The following is a 14,599-nucleotide window of genomic DNA, read 5'->3' as shown; positions in this document are numbered from 1 at the left end:
GGGTTCGCTTTTAATTGACATTTTGCTTTTCTCTCTCTGCCTTTAGAATCCTCTCTTTATCTGTAATTTTTGCCATTGTTATTATATGTCTTGGTGTGGTTCTATTTGGGTTCAAGTAGTTGGGGCCTTCTGTGCTTCTTGTATCTTGAAGTCAGAATCCTTTAGATTTAGAAAGCTTCCAGGGGTAATTTTTTGAACTATATTTTCAACCCCCTCTTGTTGTTCTTCTCCTTCTGGAATTCCTACTACGCAAAGATTGGCCCATTTTCTATTATACCGTAAGTCTCATATGGGTTTCATCTTTTTCCATTTGGTTTTCCTTCTGCTCTCCTGTTTGGCTGATTGCCATTGTTCTATCTTCCACATCCCTAATTCATTCCTCAGCGTTATTCATTCTGGTCCTCACTGTCCTTAGCTCCATTTGTATCTCTGCAAATGAATTTTTTGGTTTTGCTTGGCTCCTCCTTATGTTTTCTCATAGCATTCTGAGGGCGTCTGCATTCCTGTTCATATCTTGTCTTCATTCCTTCAGTCTTTTCACTGTCTCCCTTTTGAACTCCAAGTCTGACAGACAGCTTCAGTGTTGAAGATTTTAGGTGAATTCTCCCATTGTGTAAACTGGGAATGTTTTCTGAGCTTCCTCATCTTGCTTGTGTTTTCCATTTTCTGTGAATTTGGGGAAGCCAAAATGTAGTTTGGCACAGTTGAGGCTGCACCGCATTGGTGGAGCACTTCAGCAGGGCATGCATGGTGTGCTGGGTCACACTGCTGAGCCTAGGTTCTTCCCATTGCCAGGCATGTTTGGGCATTTTGCACCATCCTGAAGGAAGTTGGGGCTGGATGATATGGGATGTGGTTGAGGCACAGCCCTGCAGTTGGGCAGGGCTTTCCCAGGTGCTCAGCGGCAGCAGAGTGCATCCTGCGGGCATGCGGTGCTTTTCGGTGTGCTCAGCTTATCAGTTGCCAAGGGTGGGTGGGGCTGGCCTCCTTGCTCTGTGGCAGAAAGTTGCTTCCTGAGGGTGGGCAGGACCAGGCAGTTCACTCCATGGCAGAGGGCCCTGCCCGAAGGTGGATGGGCCTGGCAGGTGTGCACCATGGTGGAGGTGAACTTCCCACATGTGCCTGGGGATTGCTGGGGCATGCCATTCAGCAGAGCACTTCCCAAAGGGGGGCAGTCCTGGCCTGGTTGCGCCATGGCAGGAGGGTTCTTTCCAAAGGCTAGTGGAGCTTGCTAGGGCTTGCCACATTGGAGTTGCCCTCCGTGCACATGGGCGGGGCTTGCCCTGGTGCTCCATGGCAGTGGGATGCTTCTTGAGTGTGGGCAGTGCTGGCCAGCTCGCTCTGCAGTGGAGAGAGCTTCCCAAGTGTGGGTGGGGCTGGCAGGTGCCCACGGAGGTGGAGGTGCATTTCCCATGGCTAGCTGGGGCTTTCTGGGGCAACCTGTAGCAGTGGAGCACTTCCCAAGGGTGGACAGGGCTGGCCGAGTTGCCCCATGGCAGCAGGGCACTTCCCAAGGGTAGGCAGGGCTGGCCAGTTTCCACTGTGGTCGTGGTGCATTTCCCAATGTGGTGAGGAGTTTCCCAGGGCATGTCAGGGCAGTGGGGCACTTCGCATAGCTGGGCATAATTCCAGACATAAGTTCTTCCAATACGTTTTCAATAATCTTTTCTTTTACTTCTCCTTCTGGAATTCCTACTATGCACAGATTGGCCCACTTTATGTTATCCCATAGGTCTCTTATATTGCTTTCAGGGTTTTTTCATTTGGTGTTCTGTCTGCTGTCCTATTTGGGTGATTTGCTTTCTTCTATCTTCCACATCACTGATAAGTTCCCCTGCATTATTCCTTCCAGCCCTTACTGCCCTTAGCTCATATTGTTGGTCTGCAAATGAACTTTCTAGATTTTCGTGGCTCCTCCTTATGTTTTCTATTTCTTTTCTGAGGGAGTCTGTGTTACAGTGCTTATCTTCTCTGAATCTCTTTAGTACTTTCACTCTGCATTTTGAACTCAAAGTCTGTCAGACTGTTTGAGTGTTGAAGGTTTTAGGTGAATTCTCCTGTTGCATAAACTGGGAATGTTTGCTGAGCTTCTTCATCTTGCTTGTGTTTTCCCTTTACTGTGAACTTGGGGAAGCCAAAGTGTAGTTTGGCACAGTCAGGGCACATGGTGGTGGTTGGGCTCTTCCTGAGGGCATGCAAGGCTGGCCGGGTCCCACCACCGTGGCTAGGTGCTTCCTGTGGGCAGTCAGTGTGGCTGGGTTGTGCTGCTCTGGTGGGGAGCTTCCGTAGGCTGGGTGGGGCTGGCCAGAGTGTTCTGCCTTGGCAGTTCACTTCCTGAAGCCAGGTAGGGCTTTTGGGTTGTGCCACAAGATTGGAGGGCTTCCTGAGGGCATGCAGGGCTGGCCAGTGCCTGTCATGGTGGAAGTGCACTACTCCTAGGCTGGTGGGTCTGGTTGGTGTACGTCCCATTGTTGGTGCCCTTCCTGCAGCCAGGGGCAGCTGCCTGTGGTTCTCTCCAGCAGTGGAGGGCTTCCCAAGGGGGGGGAGGGCTGGCCGATGCATGCCTTGGATGTCGTTCACTCCCCATGGCCGGGAGGGTCTTGCCCTAGTGGTCAACAGCAGTAGGGGGCTTCCCGAGGGTGGCGGTGCTGGCTCTCTCACGCTGTGTCAGCAGAGCCCTTCCCAAGGGTGGGCAGGGCTGGCCTGTTCCTGCTGCTGTGGTGGTGAACTTCCTGACTTGGGGAGGAGGTTGCTGGGGTGCACCAGGGCAGTGGGACACTTCCTGTGGGTGGACCACCAAGGAGGTGGTTGCCTTCCCATGGGTAGTGGGCCCAGTCCACTGCAGAAGGAATGTGGCTTCTCCCCGGGCATGCCCGTGGTGGAAGAGGGGGATGTGCTGGGAATGCCCTCTGTGCTCTACTAGCTGTTGTGCAAGTGAAAATGCTGTGGAGCAAGGCGTATTCTCTGGTGGCCCACACATCCTGCTCTCCCCTCCCCAACAATGGTGCAATGTCTCTCCTGCAGGCCCAGACCTTCTCCTGGGTTCCCTCTCTTGTGACTTTCCAGTCCCCAGCCTTTAGCACTTTGCAACCCTTCACCCCTGGGGCACCACTTCCTCATTTCTTATGCTGTCTCCACACCACCAATCCCAGCCTGCTCCCAGGAACTCACCTCCAAAGCCTAGGGCTTGGCACCCAGTCCCCACCAAAGCGTCTCAGTCTTTGGGACCTGTGCCAGCGGTTCTGATGATCTGTGTGGCTCTCACACTGCCTCTCAGTCCTCTAACCTGCTGATGCACTTTTCGTGGAGATCCCTTGGACTCAGCTGATCTTTCCGCAGGTTCGGTGAGTTTCCAGGGTGTGGGTTCCCTTTCTCTTTCACCATTCCCTCTCAGGAGTCCAGTCCTGATGCCCCTTCTCTCTCTCTCCTCTTTTCTGTTGCTTTATGCAGTTGTGTCAAGAGATTCTTCCCATTTTTGGAGGTTTCAGTTCTTCTGCCAGCGTTCAGTTGCTGTTCTGTGTGAGTCATTTTACATGTAGATGTGTATTTTTTGTTGCATCTGTGGGAGAGGTGAACAAATCCCCCTACTCTTTCACCATCTGGGATCTCTAAAATTGTGTCCTTCTTTATCTTTCTCTATGGCCTTTGTTTGATTCAATATCTATTTTTTCTACTATGTGTATCACAATTCCTGCTTTCCTGTCTTGACCATTGAAATATCATGTCCCATTCTCTCACATTCAGTCTATACGTGTTCTTTGCTCTAAAGGGTGTCTCTTGCAGACAGCAGGTTGTATGTTTTTGCTTTTTGATCCAATCTGCTGTCTGTGTCTATTGATCAGAGTATTCAGTCCATTGACCCTTAAGGTAATTATTGAGAAACATGTATTTATTCCCATGTTAAACCTTGCTTTTCAGTTGATTCGTTGTATTACCTTGGTTTTTTTTTTCTCTTTCTGTTTTTTTTTTGATGATTTCCATTTATTTTATGCTTGGATACATTTCGTTTTAGTTTTCATGAATGTAATGTTTGGTTTGATTTGTGGTTTCCCTGGTTTTCAAGTAGGTTAACCACTTCCTACATCTGCTTGCTTTAGCCTGGTAGTCATATAGGCTGCAACACGATATTTAAAAATAGGTGTCTATATTTTCATACTTCCTTACCTACACTCTATGCTTTTGAATTTCTTCTTTGAGATCTTCGAGTTTGTCCTTTTGGTGTTCCTTGTGTTTCTCATCACTTTTTGAGTAGATTTTTGTTTGTTTGTATGTGTTGGTGATGTATGCTGGCTTATTTAAGTGACTGCTTTCCAATCTGTATATGTTCTGTCTTCTTTTTTCTCCTTCTTCTTCTTCTTCTCCTTCTTCTTCTTCTTCTTTTAGCCATTTCTGTATTTTTTTAGAATGGGTTTAGTATTGGTGTACTCGTTTAGCTTTTGTTTGTTGGAGAAATTCTCTGTTTCCCTTTCCAGTTCAAATGATACTCAATAAATAAATAAAACATACATAAATGAATAAATAAATAATGATAGTCTTGCTGGGAAGAGTATTCTAGGCTACAGAGTTTTTCCTTTTGGAACTTTGTATATAGCTTACCAATTTTTTCAGGCCTGTAGTGTTTCTGTAGAGGAATTAGGTGATTTGCGGGTTCTCTTGTATTTAAGGCATTGTATTTCTCTTGCTGCCTTTAGAATCCTCTCTTTATCTTTGGCCATTTTCATTATAGTAGGTCTAGGTGTGGGCATATTTGTGTTCAGCCTGTTTTGTGCCTTCTGTGATTACTGTATTTTGATACCTGTTTCCTTTAGTTTGGGAAAATTTTGAGATATAATTTCTTCCAATATATTTCCAATCCACTTTTCTTTTTCTTCTGCTTCTTGAAGTGCTGTAATGCATAGATGGACCCCTGTTATGCTACCCCATAGATCTCTTATGTTGCTTTCATGTGTTTTCATGTGGTTTTCTGCCTGCTGTCCTGATTGGGTGATATCCATTATGCTATCTTCCATGTCACTAATTCATTCCTCTGCACTCTTCACTCTGCCCTTTAGTGCCTTTAGCCCAGTTTGGCTATCTGCAAAAGACTTTTCTAATTTTTCCCTATTTTCCCCTAAATTTCCTCATTCCTCTCGAAAGTAATCGACATGACTGTTTGTAATGTGCTCGTAAATCCCTGATATTCAGCCTTCATTCCTTCAGTATATATTCACTCTACCCCTTTTGAACTCAGGTTTTTTGGCCTACGGAGGTCTGTTGCATTGTTTCTGCTTCACAGGAAATCTCCTGTACCTTACGTGGGAATTGTTCCTGGGCTTCTTCACCGTGTCCATGATTTTCTTTTTCTGTGAGTTTGGGGAAGTCAAACTCTAGTCTTGGAGGGTTACTTCTAGGCAAGAGCAACCCTTTGTATTTTGTGGGGTGTTACCATTTATTTGGGGCATGGAGGATTCCATTCTTGCTGGCTCAATCTTGGGAGTGAGCAGGCCATTATCCCGAGGGTGCGGAGTGTATTTCCAGGGAGAGGGAGGTAGTGGGTAGGGCTGGTAGTGCCTTCTTGCTGGGGTCTTAGCAGCAGCAAGTACATGCAGGGAAGTGGCACAGGCTACTCCTTGTTTCAAGGCCTTGGGCGTGATAATGAGCTTTTTGCAGAATCATGAGGTGCCCAGAGCATTTGGTAGTGGCAGTGGCAGTGGCAGTGGCAGTGGCATGGTTTGTGAGTTCCCAGAGAACTTGGAGCAGAAACAGGTAATGTTTGGTCACAATGACCTCTTCTGAGGTGCCCTCTGTGGTGATTAGGGCCACAAGGGGTGCCTGTTCCTGGACCCCTAGTGGTAGCAGGCCATGCACACCTCTGGTGGTTTGCCCCCCCAACTGAGGACCCTTATAAGAAGCACCCTGTCCCTCTTAGCCCACACAGGAGGTGGTACACCACTGCTCCTAGTTACAGGGTCTTGGCAAAGGACAGTGTTCAACCTTCTGGGTGCTTCTTCCGTGCAACTGTCAGAGCATTTGGCACTGACAGTTGCAGGGCGGTTATATGGCCAGGGTGTTGACAGCAATACTGAGTGGTGCTCAGTTGTAGTGCCCGCTCTGATTTCTGACCTCTGAGGTGACTGTGGTCAGAGATTGGACCTGATCACACACCCCTACCGGTGGCAGGCCTTGACTCCCTGTGGTTTCTGAGATGACTGCTTTGGGTTGTCCCCACTGCCTGTAGATAACTCAGGAGGCACCACATCTCACTTACCCACTTGATGCCCATAGCCCCCACCAGAAGGATCTGGACACCTATAGCCAGCACAAGAAGTGTCCAGGCTGCTGTAGCACAAGCAAGTGGCTTCTTGCCACCTGTGGCCTGCACCAGGTGCACCCTGCCCTCTGAAAGCCTGTGCACGTGTGAGCAGGGAGATTCCTTTGGCATCTGCCCCTCCTCCTTTTCCCCTCTGCAACAATGGCACCTTGCTTTTTAAGACAAAGTGGGGTCCTTTCTACTCCAAGGATGGCTCTGAGGTGACTCTTGGTATGATTGAAAATAATTCTTCTGAATGTTCTCCAGAATGACAGTAAAAGAGAAACATAAGAAGCTGCTAAGTCAAATAGATTCTATATCTTTAAGGGACCTGTTCACCTGGCTGAGGTTTGGTGTTAAAGGCCAGCATTTGTATTTAAGCCTGTCTTTGTGTAAAAGAAGAAAGCAACCTCTACGTGTGAATCGGGACATATAAAGGGGTGGAGATAAAGGCAAAAATAACCTAGAACAGTTTGAGGATTTTAGAGAAAATGACACCCACATTTTTTTTCTACTACTTTTTTTTTTTTTGTAGATGTTTCACTGATGAACTACCACCCTGTGGTGACAGTGATGCAATCTCTGATGATGTCATGTGGACATTGTTGTTGCTCTTATGGTGTAAATTATTGTCATGGTTCATGGATAAGATAAAATATGTTATCGTTTGGAGTGTGAAATGTACTTTTTAAGTAATTGTATACCTTTTTTTGTGTGTTTTGAGGGCCACCCCTGTGGCATATGGGCAATCCCAGTCAGGGTCAAAGCAGAGCTCTGTCTGCTGCCTTACATTGCTGTAGCAATGCTGGGACTGAGCCACATCTTTAACTTACATCACAGCTCAGGGCAACTCTGGGGCTTTAAACCACAGAGAGAGGGCAGAGGGTGAAGCTGCTTCCTCATGGACACTAGTTAGGTGTGTTAACCTCTTTGCCATCATGGGAACTCAATGGAATTTATTGATTTATTTTTTCTTTGCAATGAAGACAATCTTGTCAACTAATATCCAATTTCCATTTGAAGTAACAGATAGACTATAATGCAGCTGAGAAAACACTACGTAAATACTATGTATTTTCCCTTTCCAAATTGACTTTTATTTGCCCCTTTTTCCACACCCTCATAATTGAGACCCCCATTCAATACAACTTGGACTATTTCAGAAATCTCTTGGCAGCTATTCTCTATTTCCTTAGTTCCATTTTCCTTTTTGAAACAGTTACAGCTAGGGGACATGTCAAATGCTCCTCTCTAATTATCAAACATTACAAATATTAAAAAACGGCAAAATAATCTGCCATTGAAAACAATTAAAACGACAAAAGGACAACCTGCAATGGGAGACAATTATTTCAGATGATGCAACCAATAAGGGCTCAATCTCTAAAATCTACAAACAACCTATACACCTCAACAACAAAACAGCCAATTACTCAGTGGAAACATGGGAAAGAGACCTGCATAGACATTTCTCCAAAGAGAATATACAGAGGGCCAACAAGCACATAAAGAAATTCTCAACATCACTGTTTATTAGAGAAATGCAAATCTACACTACTATGAGGTATCACTTCACACTGGACAGAATGGCCGTCATTAACAAGTCCACACATGAGAAAACGCTAGAGAGGGTATGGAGAAAAAAAACTCTCTTACACTGTGGGAGGAGTGTAAATTCTTACAACCGCTATGGAAACACTTCAGAAAACTAAATATAGAACTAGCATGTCACGCAGCAATCCCACTCTTGGGCATACACCTGGGGAAAAAAAAATTTCCATGAAAACTTTATGTGCGCATGTATGTCCAATGCAGCACTATTCACAAGAGGAAAGACATGGAAATAACCTAAGTGACCGTTGGAAAGAATGGATTAAGGGATGTTGTATATATACACAATGCAACACCACTCAGCCGTAAGAAAAGAACAGAATAATGCCATTTGCAGCAACACGGCTGGAACTGGAGACTCTCCTACTAAGTGAAGTAAGCCAGAAGGAGGAAGGCAAGCACAATATGACATCACTTATGTGTGGAATGTGATATATGGCACAACTGAAACTTTCCACAGGAAAGACACACATGGATTTGGACAACAGGGTTTTGGTTGCCAAGGGGGAGTGTGCAGGATTGTGATGGACTGGGATTCGGGGGTTGAAAATGCAAACTATTGCATGTGGAGTGGGTATGCAATGAGGTCATGCTGTATAGCAATGGGAACTATCTCTAGTCACTTTTGATGCAGCATAATGTGAAACAAAGGATATGTATGTGTGTGGGTGTGCGTCTTGGGTGGGTGGGTCTGTGACGGGGCCACTTTGCGGCACAGTATGAAAGTGATAGAACACAGTAAACCAGCTATGATGGAAAAATCATTTTAGAAAAAGAAATGCAGCATCCTGTTACTCTTAACTGTGTCAAAAGTAAAGAAATTGAAGCTATGAAGATGAACATACAAGTTTATTGCTGAAATAACAGAATTGCAGGAATTTGGTGACATTTGCCAGCATAAATGTTCATCTTCACTCTCCTGCATAACCTATAGTCCTTTGATAGGTCAGTGGTAATTAGGGTGATGTTCAGATACGGAAGAGGACTGAGGGTTTGGCCTTGAAAGCGAGGCAACAGATGTGTCAGTGGCCATTGGCATTGGGAACCATGGATGGGCTGCTGGTTGCGGGTTAGACAGAGGGCCCTCAGTTGGTGATATATTCTGGTATCTGGTTGGCAAAGGAGAAGGCTCCACCCTCAGTCCAAAATAACCACTTGGGAAGTTAGAAATAAGGTGGTACTGAGAAAAGGACGTGGTAGTTGTAATGAAATTCACGATGTGGCCACTTGCTGGAGAGTAGCTGCTTTGTGAGTGCATGTGAAACGTGGTCAACTGACTAAAAATAGCATGTTGAGCCATGACAATTTGTCCTGGTGGCCTGACTGATGGTGATGATGGAGAAGAAAGACCACTTCTAGTTGCGGTAGTTGTATTAGAAATTCTCTGGCTCATAGAAGGCCATCTTATTAAAGGCACATTTAGGTTTGTAGAGGCTGAAAATGCATCTTCTCCATGAGTTTGTGCAGCCACATCAGAATTATGGTTATCCACATTACCCCCTGTTCTAGAGCGCTTCTTGCTGCAGCCTTGAAGTAGAGAAGCCGATACTGGAGAAGCATTTTTCATCCTGACTCTTCTTTTCATCCTCACCAACAGATGGGGACAGCCTCGTTTAAAATTTGGATTATGGTAGAACTGCAGCTAAAACCAAAAGAGAAAGGTATTTAGTGACCTTTTAAACAAAGATACGAGGACAAAGAATCCATACAAATCTGACTTGTTTCATCACACAGAGTTAATGTCAGGAAATAATACTCATCTATTACTAACATTTTCAAAAATTTATGTAGTGGGAACAGGCAATTATGGTCCTTAAATAAAAATGCCTGGTGCATTTACAGTAACAGTATGAGGTTCAGGGGCTTGTATTGGGTGAGGTTCATCGAGAAGGCTCCAGGTGGCTAGGAAATTTCTCTATCACCCCAAATATTTTATGACCAAGTGGCCTTCAACTTAAAACTGTAGCAGTACTTCATCCCACCTTCAAGGTCTACTATGACCCTATATGCATGAACATATTTGCAGATGTCCCTCTGTAAATAGTAACTGGACATTTCATAATACCTTGTTCCAAGCAGAGACTTCATTATCTTCTGCCAGAATGTTGGCTAGTGAGGCAGGTCTTTGAAAATTCCTTCGCAATTTAGTAAATCCATAAAGGCTAAGCTGTCGAACTAAGCTTTTCATACTCTCAGTTTCAAAAATTCTGAAGGGAGCCTTTCTCTCCAGAACTTCTTTCTTGAAGCGTTCTTCATTAATCACGATCGAGGTTCCATTTTCATCCCACCAAATGGACTTAAATCGATCACTTTCAACAATTTCCCAAAGTTTTCTGGGAAAGGGCAGAGGAGGAAAATCATTATCTCCATCTGGTTCAGAGGCACACAATGTGTGGCATGGCTCTTTCATCAGGGAGCCCTCAGACAAAGCCTGGAAAGCTTTTTCTTCAATCTGAGACCTCAAGTCCAAGTCCCCAGTGATTGAGTTATCACACCATGGAGATGTAGTGGAGGAATCTGAACCAGTTGGTGCATCTTTAGGAGACACAGGTTGAATTTCTGAAGGAGCATGTGCCATCTCAGATAAATTTCTCTTCAGCTACTTTTCTCACCTGCATGGCTTTTGAACTCTGCAGTTTTAAATGCTGCTTTGGTAAGCCTACACAGATAAACTATCCAATCCATCACAATGGTTGCCAGCCTGAGTAGCTGTGACATCACAAGACTGTAGTCTCCTAGCAATCTGAGCATCACCTTCAGTCAGGGTTTACTTCTCTATGAAATTAGCCCAGTTAATATAAAATATGAGCTCCGTACTTGAACAGTAACCCAAAGAGAGAAAAAAAAATGAGATCAGCAAATGAGATCCTATTCCAATGGAATCTTTTTAATAAAAAATCACATAAATAAATAAATCCATTTCATCCCTGAAGTAAACGCAAGTTCTCTCTTGTGCACATAAGCACTTGTGCCTGTTATGTAAGGCATTGTAAATGGAAGAAAAAAAAAACAATGTCAAATTGAAACAAAAGTTATGCAGCTCTTGAGAGTGTATAACTAGAAGCTGTGCAGTATTTATATTCAGAAAAACATAGCCAGTGTTCTATGGTGGCTAGCTTGTTACAAAAGTGTTCTGATCTCTGCTGTGCTATGGGTTCAATCCCTGGCCTGGGAACTTCTGCATGCCCCACGTACAGTCCAAAAAACAAAAAGACAAAAAGAAAAGAAAAAAGAAACAAATACACAATCAAAAACAAAACAAAACAAAACAAACCATGACCTTTGTCACTAACCAAGACATGGAAGGGCCCTGGGCACCAGGCAAAATATCTATAGCCATAGAGACAAAAAAAGATTGATGGTTGCTTGTGTTAGGAGAGGAAATGTGGGGAAGTACCATCCAAAGGTTATGAGATTTCATTGCGGATTGATACAATGAGAACTGAGGAATGATGGGTGTACCACTTTCTGAAGATTATATATGCCCTTGAACTGAACACTCTAAAACTTATACCATAATGTTTTCACATTGTTAAAAACTGACTGTGATCTGGTATCACTGATTTTATTATATCGAGTTTTCTGTGTATCCTACGCAAGTAGTCTGTGTGTTAAACAATATTCCAAACATTTTCCGTTAGGTTGTTGAGGGAGGAAGGCACAAGACCAAATAGTACACAAGAGGGATTTATTAGGGTCTCTGAGGGGGCTGGGCAGAGCCCACGATGGCATCAGCCTTGACTGCAAGGAGGTGTTAGGCTTATAAAGCATCTGTGGTGGGAGTCTGTGGTTGGAGTCCACAGTGGGACCTTGCGGCAGGGAAAATGGAGAAGAAAGGGAAGGTCAAGGGAGGTGTAGGGACTCAAGTCCCATGACAGAGCACAGTTAATCCTTGTAGGCAGTTAGTCTGTGCAGGCAGTTGCTTCCCACAGGTCCTCGTTTCTTGCTGCCCAACTTGCACATCCACATTCTGGGAGGGGTGTCCACAGCAAGTCTCTCAGGTGAGCAGCAATAGTTGGGGTGTATGGCAGTCTGTCTCCATCCTCCTGGGATCCTCTCATTCAAGCCTTCCATTATATGGGATAGGGATGAATGTCTACTCTTCTCTCTCTGCTTCCTGCTGGCCTGGGGTGAGGAGTACTTGTGGATGGACATGGTATATGCTACCATAGAGGATGGGAAGCAAGGAAAAATAAGATTAAACATGGGTTGATACCAGTATTGTTGAAGGAGGAGTGTAGTTTCATCTGAGTAGGTTTTAACACGTGATGTGATATTAACACGTAAATCACAGGAGCTATTGGTCATAATACATGTTGTCTCCTTTCTGTTGCTATAAGAGAAGACCTTGAAAATATAAGGTTGTCGCTCCCAGCTGATGCTGCTTTGAGAACAGCTGGTGTCATCACGTCTGACAGGGCACATAAACCCTAAGTTCTTGGCAATACAAGGGATTGCCTAAAATTACTTCCATAAGATTTCCTAGCCTTCCTTGGATGTCTGACCCACAGCTACTCCATTCTGCCTTTTCTCCCTTTTGGCCCATGCAGTTGCCATGGTCAATGATCTCTGTATTTCTAGATGAGAGAAGATGCAAGAATTTGGGCCCATAGAGATCCTCACCTGAAATCGGTCTGAAGGCCTGTGCCTCACCCCTGGTCACCTCCCTGAGCTCTGCTCAGCCGGTGCTGCAGGTCAACAGCTGCTGTGCCTCAAGTTTTCCTGCACGGAGAGCCTCTAGGCAAGTGCTAACTTGAGGTCACAGTTGGCCATACTCTCCCATGGTCGGACATTTGACCGTAGTTTGGGGAGGCATTTCATGACCATTTCATCTCACAGTCCCAGCAATGAACATTGCTAGGTCTGGCAATGATGTCACAGATAGGCCACTCAATGTGCTAGTCCTGGACAAAGCCATACTAGGAGTAGCCAAAAGTCTCTGGACCACCCATCTTCCTCGTCTATTATGGTCCAGGAAAATATTCCCTCTTGCTGCATGTTCCCATATCTAGAGACCACTGATCTCATATGGAACTATATATCATTTTCAGTGACTCAGTTACACTTCTGGAAATGCAAGAGACAGCAATTTTGTGGAGACAGTGAATAAAACATAAACCTAGAGACTCTCATGCTGAGAGAAGGAAGTCAGAAAGAGAAAGACAAACACCACATGATAACCCTTATATCTGGTGTCTATTTTAGAGCACAAGTGAAGCTTTCCACAGAAGAGAAAAACATGGATTTTGAGAATAGACTTGTGGTTTCCAGGGGGAGGGGGACTGGGACAGAGTGGGATTGAGTGGGAGCTTGGGGTTCATTGAGGCAGTCTCTTGCCTTCGGAATGGATAAGCAGTGAGATCCTGCTGTGTAGCCCTGGGAACTATGTCTCCTTACTTGTGATGGAGCAAGATAATATGAGAAAATAATATAAACATGTCTGTGTACCTGGCTCACCATGCTGTGCAGTAGAAAATATAGCAATATATTGGTGGCAATAAAAAAACAACTTAACCTATTCTGATAAGGAGTGGAAAAACATAAGAAAATATTTGTGGTCTCTTAAAAAAATGTGGAAAGCAGTATTCATAAAGTCATAAATGAAAATTGAAAAGCTTCACACAAAACAGCCCTGTTTTATCGCTGTTCAGCTGGATTAGTCTGTTCCTTCTCTTTAAAGGAAATTTCATTCTGACTTGTCCACTCAGCTGTACTCCCCAGTGTTCTTAGGCTGGTTATCCCTTGACAGTTTAAACATTCCCAACACAAGGGAGCCTTTAAATTTCGATTAATGTAGCCCAGGAGAGTTATGTCACTTGGCTAAAGTCTTACCTGCTGATTGAGCTTGAGTAACAGTTGAAGGAAACATAATTGTGCCCTTGTGAGAGCAGGTATTAGTTGGACAGATGAGGGGATCCCACCTAGGAATATCACTGAGAAGAGCCTTGGAGGGGAGAAACCCGCCAACGTAGATGAGAAGGTCAACAAATGACCATGTGGTCATGGGGGGAGGGCAATGTTGGGATAGTGGCCTCCTTCTGATGGTGACTTCTTTTTGTCCAGGCATTGGTGTTTTTGTTATTAGGGCCTTGTTTTAGGGTGAGTTTGATGTCAGTAGTTCTCTCTGTAGACCAGTGCAATGTGGATGTCCTTCTTAAGAGGGAACTAGAGATTTTCAGAGGTATTTTATTCACTTTGCTTGTGCATATGGTACTTAAGTATTCCCGACAAGAGACCTTCCATCTAGGCTGGAGACAACCCTTTAAATGATACTTTCCCAGAATGTATAACCCCCTGGTTATCGTGGGGCATCAGATATTCTCCCAGAGACAGATTGCAGCACTCAGCTTCCCATGCTGAGACTATGTTCTTTGTACCCCCCTTAAACATTGAAATATTGTAACACAGCCTCCAAGAACTATTTGGGAAGTGAGTTTTAGAAAGTGAACCCTAACTTCAAAACATAGAATTAGAGTATGAGTCACAAGATTGTCTCTAAAATGATCCTCATTTTCACCAGATATTGTCAACCCAAAACTGTAGAAGGAATACCCCAAATGGAGAACATATTTTCAAAGCATTTCTTTTCATTAATGGGTTTTCTGGGGAGCCAGGAAGAACCAGGCTGCCTCTTGGATTTCCCACAGTCATGGCTCTTGAATTCACAGCTGTTGCTTACCTATCTTCCCTCCTGTGATT

The 14,599-nt window shown here is 44.6% G+C and overlaps 1 protein-coding gene across 1 annotated transcript; it reads right to left on the bottom strand.

Annotated features, from left to right (window-relative positions):
• LOC110257946 (heat shock transcription factor, Y-linked-like) lies at positions 8,847-10,478 on the bottom strand. Its single transcript, XM_021080965.1, has 2 exons — positions 9,966-10,478; positions 8,847-9,542 (listed from the first exon to the last, which is right to left on the bottom strand). The coding sequence occupies exons 1-2, from the start codon at positions 10,476-10,478 to the stop codon at positions 8,847-8,849; spliced, it is 1,209 nt and encodes a 402-aa protein (XP_020936624.1).

Source organism: Sus scrofa, chromosome Y (assembly GCF_000003025.6).
Source record: "Sus scrofa isolate TJ Tabasco breed Duroc chromosome Y, Sscrofa11.1, whole genome shotgun sequence".
NCBI lineage: Eukaryota > Metazoa > Chordata > Mammalia > Artiodactyla > Suidae > Sus > Sus scrofa.
Note: the sequence above shows the minus strand (reverse complement) of the source record. Positions and strands in the feature narration are given on the sequence as shown.